The sequence below is a fragment of the Lygodium microphyllum genome, chromosome 19 (genome assembly GCF_053477565.2).
Source record: "Lygodium microphyllum isolate KBCC chromosome 19, Lygodium_microphyllum_v1.1.10, whole genome shotgun sequence".
Lineage (NCBI taxonomy): Eukaryota > Viridiplantae > Streptophyta > Polypodiopsida > Schizaeales > Lygodiaceae > Lygodium > Lygodium microphyllum.
Window position 1 is genome coordinate 4,035,766 of NC_141153.1, and position 18,978 is coordinate 4,054,743.

General features: G+C 40.3%; 1 protein-coding gene across 3 annotated transcripts in view; it reads left to right on the forward strand.

Moving 5' to 3' along the window:
- Window positions 1-18,978, forward strand: part of EMB2771 (E3 ubiquitin ligase) — a 185,362-nt gene that overhangs the window by 88,334 nt on the left and 78,050 nt on the right. For all 3 annotated transcript variants that reach the window (XM_087700997.1, XM_087700995.1, XM_087700996.1), the window contains 3 exons: window positions 13,079-13,156; window positions 13,236-13,357; window positions 13,436-13,608. In XM_087700997.1, coding sequence (XP_087557123.1) covers window positions 13,079-13,156; window positions 13,236-13,357; window positions 13,436-13,608 — 373 coding nt within the window. The remainder of the gene's footprint in view (window positions 1-13,078; window positions 13,157-13,235; window positions 13,358-13,435; window positions 13,609-18,978) is intronic.

Below are 18,978 nucleotides of genomic sequence, written 5' to 3' on the forward strand. Positions count from 1 at the left end.
GCAAATTGCTTTGCATGTCATAGAGTTGCTCAAGGAGTAACCATGTGATAACACAGTGAGTTTTTGATGGCTTTTTAAATTCCACATTACTATGCATGCAAAAAATAGCAAGCAATTTTACACTTTTTGTAAAGAAATCGACAATTGCATTTGCATCCGTCACAAAATTTTCACCCGCTCCAAATGGTCTATGTTCTTCATGAGAAGGCCAAGGCAATACGTGGCACATGGTGTCCACACTATAGAGGAGAATTCCTCCTGAAGCAATCATCCCATTCTCTCACATTTGGAAGTATTGTTGGTGATAACTTGGGTCAAAAGATGACGTACCAGAGAGACAGTAGGGTTTGTGGGGAGGAACAGGGAGTGAACTCGGCAAACATGGAGAACAGAAGAGAAGAGAGAAGAAACTCTGATGAATGGAATGATTAAGTTTTGAATCATGGAGTGAATGCGATACAAGGGAACAAGGGTGTCGTAGCACAAGGAAGATGATAAAGACAGCCACGAACCACAAACTGCAATGTCCTCCTGAAGGGGTGTGAGGGTAGTGGAGATGCTGGAGAGAAAAGGTGACGGACTGAATGAATTAGTCGTGAGGAATGAATGAGAGAGTGGCCTATAAATAGGCACAACTAGTCTAGGATGGCGCCCCTACACTATTAGATTGGGGAGAAGGATCGAGATGAGTAGGATCAAATTATAACCAATAAACCCTTTCCATTGGCACATGTAGGGTATCTTAGAAAATGTTCTATTAGACTTTTGAAGTAGGCTAGATGAAAGCTTTAGGCCAAGGAAGATATCCATCTTCCTATGGCTATAAGGACTCAAGATCTTAGCAGTTGATACATGGTTGGATTTTGTAGGGTCTTAGTGGCATGTGGAAGTTGTGCCGAGACAGAGCAGATATGCAGATATTCCGAATGTGATTGTCCTTGAGCCTAGAGGGTATTGAGAAGAGCCCTTAGAATGATCTTTCAAGGCACAATAAAGATCATGGTTGTGATTTCAAGGGCCGTAGCTTGGGTCACACATAAAGGCTGAGCATGTGGATATAAGGGTTTGCAAGGGAGTCTCTCTTTTCTCATCATTGGTCACCATTTGAGCAAGGGGCATTGTCATAGATGGTAGACGATTGCTAGTGTTATTGATTGGTATATTAGTATTGCGAGGTGGAGTCATGCTGTCGATCTCCAAGACGTTTCCATTGCAAAGACTTTTTTAAGGGTTTAGAAAGAGATCATCCATATGCTTTGAGGGAGATGGGGAGGCTGTAGGGTGGTTTTTAGAGATGAGGAGGAGAGATAATTTCTTGGATACTTGGGACTCCAGCACCATTTTTGACACAACACCTCGGATTGGTCCTTCACATGATTGTTGTATTTATGATATGCTTTGTGAAGCCAAATTTATAATTCAAGAAAATGATGGTGTAACAGTGCAGAGATGATTGATCAAGGCAAGGCCAGTGATGCATAATGTTGATAGAACTAGATCGTGCAAAAGACTCCAAAGCAATGGAGTAACCCTTTTCCAATAGGGCAATTTATGAAAAATAGATTGATTGTTACTCCCATCCGCTTAATGGTGTGGATTACAAATTATAAGAAATGTTTGTGCATAAATGCAAATAGTGTACTACATGTATGCTTCTATTAGTAGTTTTGTTAGCTCATGAGTGATTATGGACATGCATATTTATGGCTGGGCATAGGAGTTTATTTTACACATTTTTTCTATTCATTATTCATGTGATTTATGACACTTATGGCTGCTTGAACGGCATTTATTGCTGGCCGACCTAGTGCATTATTAGCATTATTTATTGCCTATTTATAGGGATCCCTCCTCTTTAGTTAGATCATTCATTACTTGTAGTTCCCCAGTGCGCGTCTTGTTGGAGAGAGGCAGCCAGCAATAGTGCCCACGTAGCTAGTGACTCACTATTGTTTATGTTTGTCTCGTGTTTGGTATATGGATTCCATTTCTTGAGCATATCTTTGAGCTTTCCCTTCTCAGCGTTCTTCTCTTTTCTCTCTTGTGTTGCGCAATTTGTTACAATAGTCTTCTGGGCTTCCATTATTATGCCCACCTCTGATATGGTATCAGACGTCCATGTTCAGGCTCTAGGTGCTGTTTTTTGGTGTGGACAATCAGCTTCTATTACCTGCGTTAGTCTCAGCTGCCTACATTTTTGAGTTTTTGCATTGCTGAAGATTGCATTTGTAACCAGCCTTCCTTCCGTGGATGGGTGGTAAATCCCTGATTACAACTTAATTCCAGCAGCAAACAATTAATGCAAATCTGAAAATACAAATTTACCTATTGATCTTGGACAATGCACACCCGATTGGCCTCAAAATTGGCGCCCCTTTCAGTATTTCTTTAGCTCTATTGAAGAAAAAGTTGATTTACAATGGGAATCTCTCAATCCCCATCGCAATCCAAACTCCCCTTGCTGTCCAAAGTGACCAGCTAGTCTTCAATCTGATTTGCTCCTTGATTCGGGCGTTCAATTGGCCTTTACCCACTTCATAGATGATGGAAATGCCCCAAATTCAATTGCTGGCTAGTCTTCCACTTGAATTTAGCTGAAATTCACCTTTAGCCCTGAAAAATTGAAGTCTTGGAGCTTCCAATTTCTGGCATGCTTCCCAAGGCTGTTGCTAAACCCTAATTTTTGCTCTAAGTTAGGGTTTACAATAGAGAAATTTGCTATTCGTCAACCTCCAAGGGTCCAAATGCTAACACCTTCGGAGCAAGGTTGTGAAATGGCTGGGAGATGAGAGGGAAAGCTGTAAATAGAGAAAATTCGGAGTTTTGTCACGAAGAATGACTGAAAATCAGTCAAGTGCAGCTGCTGCCCTGCCATAACAGCATGTAGATGCAAAGAGCTGAAGAAAATAAGTCATTTACTGTTGCTGCCAGGCCTCAACAGCTTGTAGATGTTGTCTCTTATTGTTGATTGGTCTTCTTTTGCCCTTGGCTACCTTAGAAGGTCCTCCAATGGCTGCAAATCAGACCAGCAGCCTTCCCTCCCTCTCTCTTGCAAACTAAATTTATAGAAATGCTTCTTTTCAGCATCTTAAGACGTTTTTTACTCTTGCATGGGCATTTTTGACAAGTGACAGCCTTTCCAAATGGTTTATCCAACATTTTTTATAATTAAATATTAATTTTCAATCTTTAAATATTCAAAATTGATCCAATAATTATTTCCGTCTGCACCATCTTTGGTCATCAGATTGGCATTTGGTACCATTAAACACTTTTTCTTTAGTGTCGCCAACTGACACTTATGGCCAAATGGATGAGCTAGGCCAACAACTGGCACTAGATACCACCCAAGTATCTTACACAAATTGATAACTCATCTAGAAAACATATTAGTACAAGCATAAACAATTAATCGCTACGATTTGCAGCTAGATTAATTGAGATTATAAGTCATAGAATCATGTTCGAATTAATTGCCAAAGGTTATTGTACATATGTCTTCATGCGCATTCGATATAGTTATGGTCAAATGCGACAAGGTTAAGAGTTGACTAGAGATGGTTATAGAAACTGATTGTCTATTTAAGAGTCCTATAGGTCATCTCGTTGAGTTATTGGCACAATATATTTCTTTAAGGAATTTTGCTTATGTGGGGTAGGATAGCCCAAATGGGAAATTCATGTCTTGCTTAACATGTTATAAGAGATGTACTCAACACTTCTTTATGGGGAGGAGAATCCTTATTAGAATGTAAGGTTACATTAGGATAAGGTCTACCTTGGCTATGTAAAGCTGTGAATTGCATGACGGGGTGATTGTCATTGCATCATTTGATATATATTTGAAAGGACTGTTTGTGTTTGCTAGAATCTAGATCTCTGATTGAAATTATTGTCAAACAGATAACTTATAACAACTTTTGTCATTGATATCTTGTGATTTCCTTGGGTCTCGGGCTCATAAATTTACTCTAACCCTAGTTGCATCTCACATGTGCAACATTTACTTAATCATTTGATTAAAAGTTAATCCACGTGTTAAGTCAGGTTTCAAACATACATGCTCTCATGACAGAATTTATTGCTTTGCTCGTTTGCATTTCGACGTGGTACAGATGCATTTTCAGCATTTAATGCTTGTGCAAGCTGGACGATAGTGTTTTTTACCTTTGATTGTTTTCCGACTATTTTCACCTTGATTATCTCAGATTTTGCGATCGTTTACTGATCAATTGCTTTTGACATTGTGTGTGAACTTGTACTTTGAGCAGTCTGTGTTGTGTTTGATTGTACTCTCTCTGTTATGAGAACATGTATTTTTGAAACCTCACTTAACATGTGGATTAATTTTTAATCACATGATTAAGTAAATAATGCACATGTGAGGTGCAACAAGGGTTAGAGTAAATTTACGAGCTCGGGACTCGAAGAAATCACGGGATGTCAAAGGCAAAGTTTCTATAAGTTATGCTGCATAGGTACTTGGTGGTATCTGGTGCCAATTATTGGCCTAGGTTATCCATTTGGCCATAAGTGTTAGTTGGTGACACTAGAGAAGTGGTAATTAATAGTATCTAACGCCAATCTTATGGTCAAAGATGGCGCAGAGACATTCGGGAATGGAAGTTGCCTAGCCAATTTAATTATTGGTCAGTCAGATTATTTTTCAGGGCACGGAAATAATTATTGGATCAATTTTTAATATTTAAAGATTGAAAATTAATATTTAATTATAAAAAATGTTGGAAAAACCATTTGGAAAGGTTGTCACTTGTCAAAAATGCCAATGCAAGAGTAAAAAACGTCTTGAGATGCTGAAAAGAAGCATTTCTATAAATTCAGTTTGCAAGAGAGAGGGAGGGAAGGCTGCTGGTCTGATTTGCAGCCATTGGAGGACCTTCTGAGGCAGCCAAGGGCAAAAGAAGACCAATCAACAGTAAGAGACAACATCTACAAGCTGTTGAGGCCTGGCAGCAACAATAAATGACTTATTTTCTTCAGCTCTTTGCATCTACATGCTGTTATGGCAGGGCAGCAGCTGCAGTTGACTGATTTTCAGTCATTCTTCACTACAAAACTCTAAATTTTCTCTCTTTATAGCTTTCCCTCTCATCTCCTAGCCATTTCACAGCCTTGCTCTGAAGATCTCAGCATTTGGACCCTTGGAGGTTGAGAAATTGCAAATTTCTCTATTGTAAACCCTAACTTATAGCAGAAATTAGGGTTTAGCAACAACCTTGGGAAGCGTGCCAGAAATTGGAAGCTCCAAGACTTGGATTCAACAAGGATGAAGGTGAATTTCAGCTGAATTCAGGTGGAGGACTAGCCAACCATTGAATTTGGGGCATTTCCATTGTCTATGAAGTGGGTGAAGGCCAATTGAGTGCTCGTATCAAGGGGCAAAATACATTGAAAACTTGTTGGTCACCTTGGACAGCAAGGGGAGTTGAAGTACCGAAAGGGATTGGGAGAATCCCATTGTAAATCAACTTTTTCTTCAATAAAGCTAAAGAAATAGTGAAAGGGGCGCCAATTTTGGGGCCAATAGGGTGTGCGTTGTCCAAGATCAGTAGGTAAATTTGTATTTTCAGATTTGCATTTATTGTTTGCTGCTGTAATTAAGTTGTAATCAGGGATTTATCACCCTATCCGAGGAGGAAGGCTGGTTTCATGGTTCCATTGCTGGGATACCATTCAATCCCTTGATTTGGTGGGCCCGAGGCACCTGATTGCAAGCCAGAGCTTTGTGCTAGTGCTGATTGGTACTCTTAGCTGAGAAATTACAGCTATATGTCTTCATACAGTGAGATGGACTCAAGCAGTGATGATGCCTCTCAATATGAATGTTCACATGGGAATGAAGGAAATGCAATTCTTGCTGACCTTGGACAAGGCTCAGACCATGGACAACAAGTTGAAAATGCCGGACTTTGCTAATGTTTATGGTCAGCTTTGTAATGGCCAAAGGTATGAACAATTTGTGCTAAGAGATGGATTTTTGATGATGCATGGACGACTATGTGTCACAAAGCAGTTAAGGCCTAGAGTTATCATTGAAAGCCATGTTTCTCCTTATGGAGGACACATAGAGGTATTGATACCACGGTCAAGATAGTGAAGGATTTCTTTTATTGGTCAACTTTGAGGGATGATGCATAACAGTTTGTTAAGACATGCATCGTATGCTAGAAGGTAAAGCACGATAGGAAAAAGTTTCCGGGTTTATTGTAGTCCTTGCCTATTCCAGATTGACCTTGGGAGAGTATTGCAATGGACTTTATTTTTGAGCTTCCTAAGACACCTACAGGGAATGATGGGATATGGACTATCATTTGCAAATTTAGCAAACAAGTCCATTTCATTCGAGTGAGGAAGAAAATAAAGGCTGATCATATGGCATGATTGTTTTTACAACATATCTTTAAATATCATGGTATACCAGAGTCGATCATTAGTGATCGAGACCCCCGGATGACCAGTTTATTTTGAAAGGGCTTGTTTGAGAATATGGGTACCATGCTGAAATTCTCATCATACTTTCATCCGTAGACAGATTGTCAGTTTGAGGAAGAAAATTCCACAGTGTTAGATCTTTTAAAGTACTATGTTTTAGACTACAAGACATAGTGGGAGCAACATTTTCCCTTTGTTGAGTTTGCTTACAACAACACAGTGCGTAGTTCTATGGGCAAAGCTCCATTTGAGGTGGTTGAGGGCGGCAATAAGGTACCACCTATTCTGTAAACTAAGGATAAGATTTTTAAGGCTGATCGTTATGTAGAAAACTTGGATGTAGCCTATGCAAAGATAAAATATGCACTTCAAAGATCGCAAGAAAAGCAAAAGAGGGCAGTTGATCGACATCGACGTACTTTGCAGTTTGCAGAGGGTGATTATGTATTGCTGCGTTTTGATAAGGCAAGGTTGAAAAAGATGAAAGAAAGAGAAAGATTGTATCCGAAGTTGAGTATGAGATATTATGGACCCTTCCAGGTGTTGGAGAAGATGAGCAATGTGGCATATCGGCCGAAATTACCTCCACATTGGCAGATACATAATGCCTTTCACGTTAGTTTGTTGAGGCCTTTTCATGGTGCCAGAGGATATGTCTGCTGAAATTGAGCCTGAGGTTGAGGAGCTAGATGACATTTTGGTACCTAAGCAGATTTTGACATATAAGGAAAGAAAGGTCAAAGGTAAAGTTGCCAAGAGATACTTGGTGAAATTTCAGAATTATTCACCAATGGATGCCAAATGGATGGAAGAGGATGACTTGGCCGACCATCCTCAATTGTTACAGATTTACCTAGATGCCTTTCAGTTAGAGCCAACTTTAGTTTGGGCTCCGTCAGGTTTAGCAGAGAAAGGGGTCCCAAGTATTGCCTGATGCTCAAGGAGGAGGTAGCACTTCCCCTCATCCAGTTATGGACAGCTCTCGTATGTAGTGACTCTCGGATGTATTCAGCATGCATCCAAGGTACTGCGTTGACAATATGTTTGCCATGAGATTACTACTTAGTGTACTAGTCACTAGGAAATGTATGCAGATGAGTATGAGTTTCACCAGGACACTGGAACTATACTTTAGCATCAGCTTATGATCAATTTAGCATGAATTTTGCCTCAATTTTGAGACAAAAATTTTGATAAGTTTCAGCTCAGTTTTTGATCAGCTTGAGAATCGTTTATGGTCACTTTTTGGATCAGTTGTGCATCAGTTTTTGCATTGATTGCTGGTCAGTTTTTGCAATGAGTTTGTGATCAGTTTGGGGTCTGCAGCAGTTTGTGATCAGTTCTCAGATCAGCAAGTGATCAGTTTATGATTAGATTATGCTTAGTTTTCAATGATTTACATCTAGTTCCATAGACAATAGCATATGTTATGATGCCATTGCTGTTTTAGCCATGGTTTATGCTTGGTCATATTATGCTATGGTTTGGTTTTGCTAGATGAGTTGAGCTCATGAGAAATAGACATGTCACATCATAATCTGGCAATGTTTTTGAGATTCTTTGTGAGTTTTATGATATGTTATGTTGGCCGGTAATTTTCAGCATATGTTGGGCATATGGAATGGTTGAACAACAATGTGCAATGTTGTGTTGACTATGATGCCCTATGGAAATTCCAATGTAGTATTTTACTTTTGATACATTTGGCAGTGCAATCGAGGACGATCGCAAGGATTTCAAGGGGGAGGGTTGTTACGAGGACATGTATTTTTGAAACCTCACTTAACATGTGGATTTATTTTTAATGACGTGATTAAGTAAATGATGCACATGTGAGGTGCAAGTGAGATTAAAGTAAATTTACGAGTCTGGGACCCGAAGAAATCACGAGACGTCAAAGACAAAAGTTGCTATAAGTTATGCTGCACAGGTACTTGGTGATATTTGGTGCCAGTTGTTGGCCTAGGTCATGCATTTGGCCATAAGTGTCAGTTGGTGACACTAGAGAAGTGGTGTTTAATGGTACCTAATGCGAATCTGATGGTCAAAGATGGTGTAGAAACACTTGGAAATGGAAGTTGCCTAGCCAATTTAAATATTGGCCAGTTAGATTATTTTTCAAGGCAACGAAATAATTATTAGGTTAATTTTAAATATTTAATTATTGAAAATTACTATTTAATTATGAAAAATGTTGGAAAAACCATTTGGGAAGGCTGCCACAAGTCAAAAATGCCCATGCAAGATTGAAAAACGTCTTGAGAGGCTGGAGAGAAGCATTTCTATAAATTCAGCCTGCAACAATGTAACAAAGAGGGAGGGGAAGCTGTTGGTCTGATTTGCAGCCATTGGAGGACCTTCTGAGGCAGCTAGGGGCAAAAGAAGATCAATCAACAGCAAGAGACAACATCCACAGGCTGTTGAGGCAGAGCAACAGCAGTAATCGATTGGTTTTCTTCAGTTCTTTGCATCTACATGCTGTTATGGCAGGGCAACAGTTGCACTTGATTGATTTTCAGTCATTCTTCGCGACAAAACTCTAAAATTTCTCTCTTTACAGCTTTTCCTCTCATCTCCCAGCCATTTCATAGCCTTGCTCTGAAGATCTCAGCATTTGGACCCTTGAAGGCTGAGAAATTGCAAATTTCTTTGCTGTAAACCCTAATTTTTAGCAGAAATAAGGGTTTAGCAATAGCCTTGGAAAGCGTGCCAGAAATTGGAAGCTCCAAGACTTGGATTCAACAAGGCTGAAGGTGAATTTCAGCTGAATTCAAGTGGAGGACTAGCCAACCATTGAGTTTGGGGCATTTCCATCATCTATGAAGTGGGTAAAGGCCGATCGAATCAAGGGACAAAATAGATTGAAGGCTTGCTGGTCACTTTGGAGAGCAAGGGAGTTGAAATACTGAAAGGGGCGCCAATTTCGGGGCCAATCAAGTGTGCATTGTCGGAGATCAGTAGGTAAATTTGTATTTTTAGATTTGTATTTATTGTTTGCTGTTGTAATTTGTAATTAGGGATTTATCACCCTATTCGAGGAGGAAGGGTGGTTACAAACACACACATTCTCTCTTTGTTTTGTATCCTCTCTTGCTTTTCTATCCCGTTAGGTTCATCCTGTTGTTCTACTGGATGACAAAGTTCAAGGCCTAGATTGTGACAAACTTCAAGGCCCGGATTACTTAACCTGAAGTGCTGTTATGAAAGCATGGTTTGTCTAGAAGTGATAATGTTACGTGATTTTTGGAGCTATTGAGTATCCTCAAGCTCCCACTCCTTTTCCAATTGATTGGGACCATGTCACCATGAGGAAGTTGTCCTTACATGGGATTTGGATTATGTATGTGCATATTTTCCTCTTGTTTAATGTATCTCTAAAGAGGTTCTACCAAAGTTCACCTCCCGCACGACAACTTCAGCGGTATAGGAGAAGCTTCAGGTGTTGTATGAGGTTTCCTCGACCACGTGTACAATGACCCTTGATGCCCAGCTTCAGTAAATGAAGTTTGAACCTAAGGATACTGTCCAATTACTCTTACTTCGTGTTACACAAGTTAAGGGATTTGATTTGGCACATGTAGGCTGCATTTCAAGAGGCTTATGTAGTTGGGACTGTGCTCTACAAGCTCCATTCAGAGTTTTGATGGAGTAGCCAATGCTTTGTGGGCCCGGACATCATTGACACCAATGAGCTTTACACATATGTACTCAATGCTGCTTGAGTATGAGGCATCGTTTTGGTTATAGGGGAGGTTTCCATCATGGCATGGTGGCCAAAATTTGACATTTGCAACTTCAAAGAGGGTTTAAGAAAAAGAAGTAGTATAAGGACTCTTTTGACAAGTCATCCTCTCCAACTTTGATTTGGATTCTCTAGCCAAGGCAAAGACCAATGTGCGGAATAGGTCATCTTCTTCAAAGAAGGGCAAGGGCTTGGCTGCCCCTTCTTTTGGTGCTTTCTAAGTTTTTAGTTCAAGTGATGCAGTCATCTCTCATGACTCTCAGTACCAAAGGGGAAGTGTTGTTAGGTTTATTTATCCTCGTGTGTAAGCACACATTATTGTGTGTAAAAGTGCATGTTTAGGTTTGAACACCTTTTACACCACTTGGCATTAAATAAGGGTCAGAAGTGTAGGTGGGTGCCGTAGCCTATATATTCAGACCCTATCACTTGTACTTTTATCTCACCTATCACTAGCAATCTATTTCTTTCAATTTGTGTGTATGGGCGAGTGCTCTCTCTCTCTCTCTCTCTCTCTCTCTCTCTCTCGTTAAAATAACATGTATGCTCTAATACCATGTCAAAATAAGTAATGCTGCAGAGGCAATGATGTTTATGGGGAGTAACAAAGTGTGTAGTACAGCAAACATTGAGAGAGAAAAGGAACTCAGAAACACAAGAACACGGTGATGATGCATTAAATCATGCTATGAGAAGAAGGGCTGATATAGTGGAGCTGAAGCTCAAAAGATAATTGCATTGCCCCGTCTGAAACAGACGGCTGCACTTGAGGGAATCTGCACAGTGAAGTGAGCAAAACATAGTGCTTTGGGTAGTAGGCTATTGAAGTAATGAGTGGAAGGTGAAGGACAATTGTCGAGGGAGTGGAACCGTAGTCATTTGATGCTATCAGAGATGTTGAAGATGATCACTTGCTGTTGGGGGAGTGAACTGCAGTCCTCTAATTCCGAGGAGTGACCTATGCAGCAAAATGCAAATCCTAGGGTATTAGAGTTGTGAAACGCAAGGAGAATAGCCCAGATGCTAATGCTAGGTGGATAATGATGATGCTAGATGTTGGAAGATGAGCTGGGCTGCAAAAATGCAAGTCCCAGCAGCTCTACGACAGACGAGTGACACCATATGATGGAGGAGATGCCACACTGCAAAAACAAAAGTCCTAACAATGCCTGTGATTGTCGATTGATGAAATCAATGATGCTAGGTGGTGTAGATTGTCGCCAGAGAGTAGGATGCTAACATCAAGTTGGAGATGATGATGCTAGGCAAGGAAAAGACGTCTAGATAGAAAAATGCAGGTGAAGGTGGAGCTTGAAGGTGAAGGGTGTTGACTCCAAGTAGATGATGGTGATGCTAGGTGGAAGATGCTCCAAATGCAAGGCTTGATGATGGAACAGGGCACTTGAAGCAGAAGAGGAAGGGCGAAGGCAGCTACGAGCCACAAACTACAATGTCCTCCTGAAGGGGTGTGAGGGTAGTAGAAGGGGTAAGGGAAGTGGTGGTGGTGACCAAAGAAGGTGGTGAAGAATGATTGAAGAGAGTGGTGTGTAGAATGAATGAAGTGACTACCTGTTTGTAGGCATAAGCCATCTAGGATGGTGGCGCACCATTGTGTGGGCACCCATTGAAAAAGTGGCCAAAATGTGGACACCAAGAAGAAGAAGAAGAAGAAGAGAAGGAAGTATTGTGCATAGAGAACTGTTATGATTATTTTGTATTTTGAACTTCTGATACGATCGGCATGGGCATCAGGCTCTCTTGGAGGCATCTTGGTGGTGGCTTGATCACCCATTGCTTGGGAATCCATGGTCCTACTCTTGTGGTCTTTGTTGTGTGGTCTATGATGAGTCATTATCATTGCATCATTATATTGTATCATATCACCCATGATCAGAGAGGGGGCGTTGGCAGTTTAGTTAGGTCATGAGTGAGTCTTGGCATGTGTATTTGTGGGCTTGGCAGAGGAGTTTATTTTAGGCATTTTTTTGATCATTATTTATGTGATTTATGGCATTTATGGCTGGCTGAACAGCATTTATTGCTGGCTGACCTGATGCATTATCGGCATTATTTATTGCCTAGATATATGGATCCCTCCTCCTCAGTTAGATCATTCATCACTTGTAGTTTCCATGGGGAGGCCCTATTGGAGAGAGGGAGCTGGCGCCAATGCCCACGCAGCCGGAGACTCATTGTGGCCCTTCCCACCCTAGTGCTTTCCGTTGTTTCTCTAGAGTATCATTTTTAAAAAAATATTGTATTTAAGTTTGTTAAATGGGGCAGAGACTATTGTCTTTTGATTGTATAACCGTTGCCAAGTTGCGACAGAGCATTTTGGCCATTTGTAGGAGGGAATTTAAAAGTGAAGGAGTATGACTCTATACCCTTGCCAAGTTGAAAACAAAGCATTTTGACCTTTTGGAGGAGAGAATTTGAAAGTGAAGAAGGAATACAACTCAATCATGCAAGCCTTGCTAAGTCGCAATGGAGCATTTTGGCCATTTAGAGGAGGGAATTTGAGAGTAGAGTAGTACAACTCAATTATACAAGCCTTGCCAAATTACAATAGAGCATTTTTGCCATTTGGTGGAGCCAATTTAAAACTTGCGAAGGAATCAAAAGAAATGCACAAAGGCTTTTTCCTTGAGAGATTAGGAAAAGGTGCTAAATCAGATGAAATTGGTGTGTTTCAACTAGAAGGGAATTTGATCAGAGCAAAGTTCTGTTTTTTCTTCTTTTAACACGAAACATATGGTGGCATACATGCAATAAGATTGAGTGTTACCCGGTTAAAGTAATTTTTGTAGTAGGTTCTAGATCCTTGTTTTCAGGCCCAATTATTGTATTGTTCAAATTGTTTTCCCAATGGTCTGTATTTCATAGGTTATGGAAGGCTCTATGGTCAACCTTGATGTGACAGCTCCTGGAGCAACTCTTGCACTTGGTCTAATGTTTTTGAAGGTTCGTAAAGCTGGAATATACTGCAGATCTTTTCTTAAAGATTATATGATCTATATTAATGTTTTAAAATTGTGAGCAGACTAATAGTGAGGAAGTCGCAGCACGACTTACAATTCCAGATACACATTTTGCACTAGAATATGTCCGTCCAGATTTCATATTGCTACGAGTTGTTGCTCGCAATCTCGTATTATGGGATAGGTAGAGAATTCTCTATCTATCTCTATTTGCTTATCTTGTAAGGGTTCTTTTTTATTATTCATAGTTAATTTGTAATAGGGTTGAAGCCACAGAAGAATGGATTCAAACTCAAGTGCCTTTGATAGTTAAGGAGGTCCTTGCTGCATCAAGTAAGAAAAAAGAAGGTTTTGACACATCATCTGGTGATGTGGATCTGGAAGCTTTAGCTCAGGCCCACATGAACATCCTTGCTGGGGCCTGCTTATCCATAGGTAGGGATCTTGTTCTATTGTGGTTTCTTCTGTCTGCATTATGTGGCTAGAAAATTCACAAGTTTTAAGCTGCATACATATATGTGTGCATTAAAAAGCTATAAAAAAGTTTACTTGGAAATTTTCATGTCACTGAACAAAAGTTAGATGCTTTTTATGTCGCCAACAATAATTGTGTCTATTGAAAGATCATTTTTGTGACCCCCTTGAAATGTGGAGTGATCTTGTGTGTTTATATATCATTGCAAGTTTGAGTCCTTGTCTATAGTTTACAAGCTAGAAGCAACGATCAAGCTGCTAATATACAAGCTGTTGTGTGAGAGGCTCTGAAAAATGATTGGCAGTGAGAGTCCAAATTAAGGAAATGAAAATTACGGGACTGCAACTGAAGCTAATTACAAATCTGAATCACTTATGAAGGCCAATTTCCAGTGCTGTCAAAATACTGCATGCAAACTCATATAACCCAGAAATGTGTACATGTAAAATGAGATTTTGGGAAGAATCTGAATCCCAAAATGAGTTGTACAAATAAGGTCTCTCGTACTAAGAATTTCTAATTTGCTTATGCCTGATGACGCATCTTGGTAATACAAACAGAATTTGAGAAAAAGCTTCTTATCCATAATGCCTTTGCAGATTGTATTTGCGATTGATGTTGTTTTGTCATGTTTTTGTGGGTATTTACAAGTTCAACTCTGGAAGTACACTATGTTTATAAGTGGGTTTTTTCTTGACGATTTCTTTGATATATGAACTGTCAAATTTTCTGGCATGTTTTCCAGACATGCTGTTGCGATGAATGTGCTGTGTTGGTTACATAGTTGCTCGTTTTGGAAAAACTATCGAAGTCTGATTCTCATTGGTTGTCCATTGAGATTGAACTTGCATCCTTAGAAATACGAGTTTGAGGCCCTAGAACATTTGATGGTTGTCCAGTGAGACTGACCTTGCATCCTTTGAGATGGGAGTGTGAGGTTGTCTATTGAGATTGACCTTGCATCCTTTGAAATAGGAGTTTGAGGCCCTAGAACACTTGATGTGAGGGTTGGTTCAAGCCCTATAGCTGGCAAATTGGAGTTATTGCTTTCTAACGTCTAACGTTTGCATATTAGAAAGGATGACATTCTCAAAATGCCTCGTGGTGAGCATGATAAGCCTTTGAAGGCCTGTTTGAATAGCATCGAGTAACTCAATGTCAGGCTACACGCTATTCTAGGATCTCTGAACACTTGAATCCATGGTACCCTGTTTTCTTGGTCAAAGACCCCAGCTCTCAAAGAAGGAAGCTGCCAGCAGATCAGTCCTTGGAAGTCTTTCCACCACAGAGAAAATGACCTATTCTAAAGGCATGGTGTGTGATACAAAAATGAACAATCCCTAGGTGTGCCATTCTATGGAATTGCATTTTAATACCTCCTCCTCCCAATCAGTAACTGGAGAGGTTTCCAAAAATCTTTGTTCAACAAAGAATTCGCTTATTTTCTATGTGATGAAGGCTGCCATTGTACTTGTCAAAACACCTCCTTTCAATAAACCAAGAGATGTGATGAAACCTCTGGTGAGTGAGTGGAATTTCCTTATTACCACTAACTACATACCACCTTGAGGCTCTCATCCAGGTATTTTGGTCAGGTAATGAGCTCACTGAATCAGCTCAGGCCATAGCACCCATGGATGACAGCCAGTGCATAGATGTTTAAATAATGCCTAGCACAAGACGGATCTTATGCAACTGGAAGTCCAGCAAAGCATGCTGATCTGGGCTGGAGTCATGATGTGATTGCAAAAGCCCATCCTTGATGATACTCATCTATTTCTTCAACTGATGGGCTGCATGAGTTCCTCCGAAGCATTCTTAGAAGTTAGACCATGGCAGCAAGGGCAAGAAAAATACCATCTGCTACCATTTTATCCAGCAAAGATAAAAGGGTGAGTAACACTTAAGAGTGAACCATTTTTATAATAGACTCAGCCCTTGCTGCAATATCAACAAGCTCAAAATTATCAATATGGGCAGTACATGCTTCAGTATTGTATTCACATGAGAAAGAAAGTCTGATCATATTGTTGTTGAGCTAAAACATGCTTTTCAGCTGATAAGCATTCTTAAACAGCCCCAGAACACACTTAATTAATGAAAAACCCTAAAAAGGGGAGCGGTCCGAGAAAGTTTCAATGGTCCCCCAAAAACTCTAATTCTTTGGGACCCCATTCAACATCTATAAATAGACAGGTTGCCCATGAAAAACCCTAAAAAGGGAAGTGGTCTGAGAGAGTTTTAGTGGTCCCCCCAAAATCCTAATTCTTCGGGGAACCCTTCAATACCTATAAATAGGGTGGTGGTCTAGTTCACACACACGTGGCTGTCCAGTCCCAGCAACTGCTGCCAAAGCTTCCCTTTGTTGCGTTTGCACCTCTAGTGTGTAGGCGACAGCTGGCAGCCCATCTCCCTTATTAGGTATCTGCTGCTGCGTTTGGACCTCCTCATCACCTAGTGGCAGTTGGCGATTGCATCTACAGCTTGCGTTTGGTGTCTTCTCTCCAGGACAACTTCCTCCATCAGGCGACAACTCATCAGACGACAGTTGCCAGCCCTCTTCCACACTTGTCCAACTTGCGTTTGTTGGGGCTCTAGGTCCTCCTAACACCTGCATTTGGTGCATCGTCTCCATCTTACACTTTGACTGGTAGTCATCATAGACTTGGGATCCGTCTTTGGTGGATGTCACTCTCCGACACTTTGCTCTGATCTTGAGTATGTGTACACTCTTACATTTATTTACAGTATTCATTCACTTTAGAGTTGTGTTCTTCTCTCCCTTGTGTTTGTGTTTGAGTTTTGAGTTTTGCATTTAGGGTTTAAGTTTTGCCTTTTGTGTTTGTGTCTGTCTCTTTGTGTTTCTGTCGTGGTTGTACATTTTGTGTTTCCTCAGTACAAACCCTAGTAGTTTTCTTCACAGTTGTGTCAATGTCATAAGGTTGATCTCATGTGAAATAGTGTGATCTTGACCATGAAAAGTCAAATAATTCATTTTGATGCCCAATTAAATGGACATTGGTGGTGTTTCCTTAACCATGTGCCCAAGATTCTCTTACCTTCTAGATTGCATGCAAGGCTTAACCGCTCTCAATAACTTTCATAGATTCATATTTCAATGATCCTACATCATAGATCGTCTAAGCGAATTGGGAGTCATTGCCTTGTTCTCTAAACCATGAGCATCTTAGATTTCGAACCCACGTACACACGACAATATCACATGAACTGCCCCATCTTTGCACAACAAACCCAATGTCTAGCCAAAAACCTTGTATTGAGATTCAAATGCAAAGGAGGAATATCATTCTCTCACTAAGTTTCGATGGCTTGGGTCATGGTTACTGGCATTGCATAGCATGAACGTCTGTAGTTTTATGAGGCCTTATAGTTTTGCCAATACCTCCGAATTGTGAGGAAGGCCAAAGTTAGTAAGTCTCAATGGGTTATTAGGTAACTCTATCCTTATTGGATGCCTCTTAATGCAAAATATCCTTGTAATCCGGCATAGATTTCCATTGTACAACACAAGGAAGCTAACCATCTTTGTGTGTGTGTGTGTGCGTGTGTGCATGCGCGCTTGTGCTCCTGTATCTCTTCTCTTCATTAGTGCTGTCCACAGCCCGGTTTTGCATACATAGAAAGTAAATATCAAGGAGCAAGACTAGTGAGGGAAGTACCTTTGATAGATCCATAGAGAGATATAGATAATATTGTCTATAATTTGGTTGTCCATGTCCTTGCACATGAGGTGCCACTAGAGGATAGAGATGATATTGGCATAGCATTGAGCAACTAAGTCTCGGTACCTTAGCTTGTTCGTACTTGATAGGCCCATGAGAGACATGATGGAATGATTTTGGTAATCCTCTTGCCTTTGTAGCTTTTCACATTAGTTCCTCCCTTACTGAATGTTTCCATATTGGCATGTATGAAATTCTTAGTTCATCTCTCCTATGTATTTGTTGTTTCCTAGCTAGATACTTCTTTTACTCTACATGGGAAACATGATAGCTCTTTGAGTTTTAGTTGCATATATTTTTGTCTCATAGGCAGATTTGGCCTTGTAAATTAAAGATGGAATTCCAAGGCCTTTCATCTTCTCTATTCTTTTTTGTGTGCGTCCCCTCCCTTCCACACTGTGGTTGCTTTAGAAGCAAATCGGTTGTATAGATAGACCTTCTACCCAAGGTGTAGATGTCATGGGCCTTCTAGCTAGCATTCATATGTAATTTGAATGTTTCTAGTGAACTCAATATAATGCTGCCATGCCATGTCATTGAGCTTGATGGCATGATCCAGAAGTCACTACCTTATCTTCATCAACTATCCCCACCGCTTCCAAAAGGTAAAGTTGCCCAGATCAATTCTTGAAGCCTTGCCAATGGTCTTGTGAGACGGGTAAGTAACAAATGGGGCTATTTCTTGTCAACTAGATATCCTTTAGTTGAAAGAAATGAAATAAAATCCAACATTCCTCGAAGGGGATGCCTAGTCATGAGGACTAATGCCATATTCTTAGTTTTGAAATGCTAGTAAGCCATGGTTTGCGAAGCAATAGAAAAACTGGTTTACATGTATGAGGCACTAAGGAAGTATAATTTTATTACAGAGTGGAGCAAACTCTATGGGAGGGTAAATTGTTATAATAGTTTTTTGAAATAGATGCTGATTGCTCCTCTCTTCTTGGGCTAATATGGTGTGGTTTTCTTTGTCATAGAGTTTGAGGTAGTGGGGTAGAGACAAGAGGAAAAGAAAGTGGAAGAGGAAGAGGGAGGGGATATTAGTGTGTGCACCATGAATAGGCCCATATAGACAAAGATAGAAAGCTTTCCAAACTATTCTCTTTAGAAATGAAATCTCTTATCCGATCCTAAGAAATATATGTATATGTTTGAACATGGTTCAATTCGGGCAAGAGGCCTAGGGTGTTGAGCTAAAAATGCTTTACAAACTGATTAGCTCTTTAAAATAGTCTTAAAACATGTAAATTACCAAAAGTTTCATTAAATGGTGTAGAGTCGTAGAGAGTTTCTGTGTCCCATAAGAAAAACCCTAATTTGGGAGGATCCTTACACCATTCAATCAATCCTTGTCTTGCAGATTTTGGCCATAGACCCTCTTCCACTAGCTGTCCAGCCTCCAACAACTGTTGCTACATGGTCTACAGTTGTCGCCCAATCTTCACTATTGCTGATGATCAGCTGCCATCATCTTTAGGCAGTTACATTGCTGCGTTTACCAATTAGAGCCCCAAAGACTACTGCATTTTGGTTTCCAGTGTGTTGCCCTTCTATTTCCAGTATTGGCTTGATTAGTTCTTGTCCATG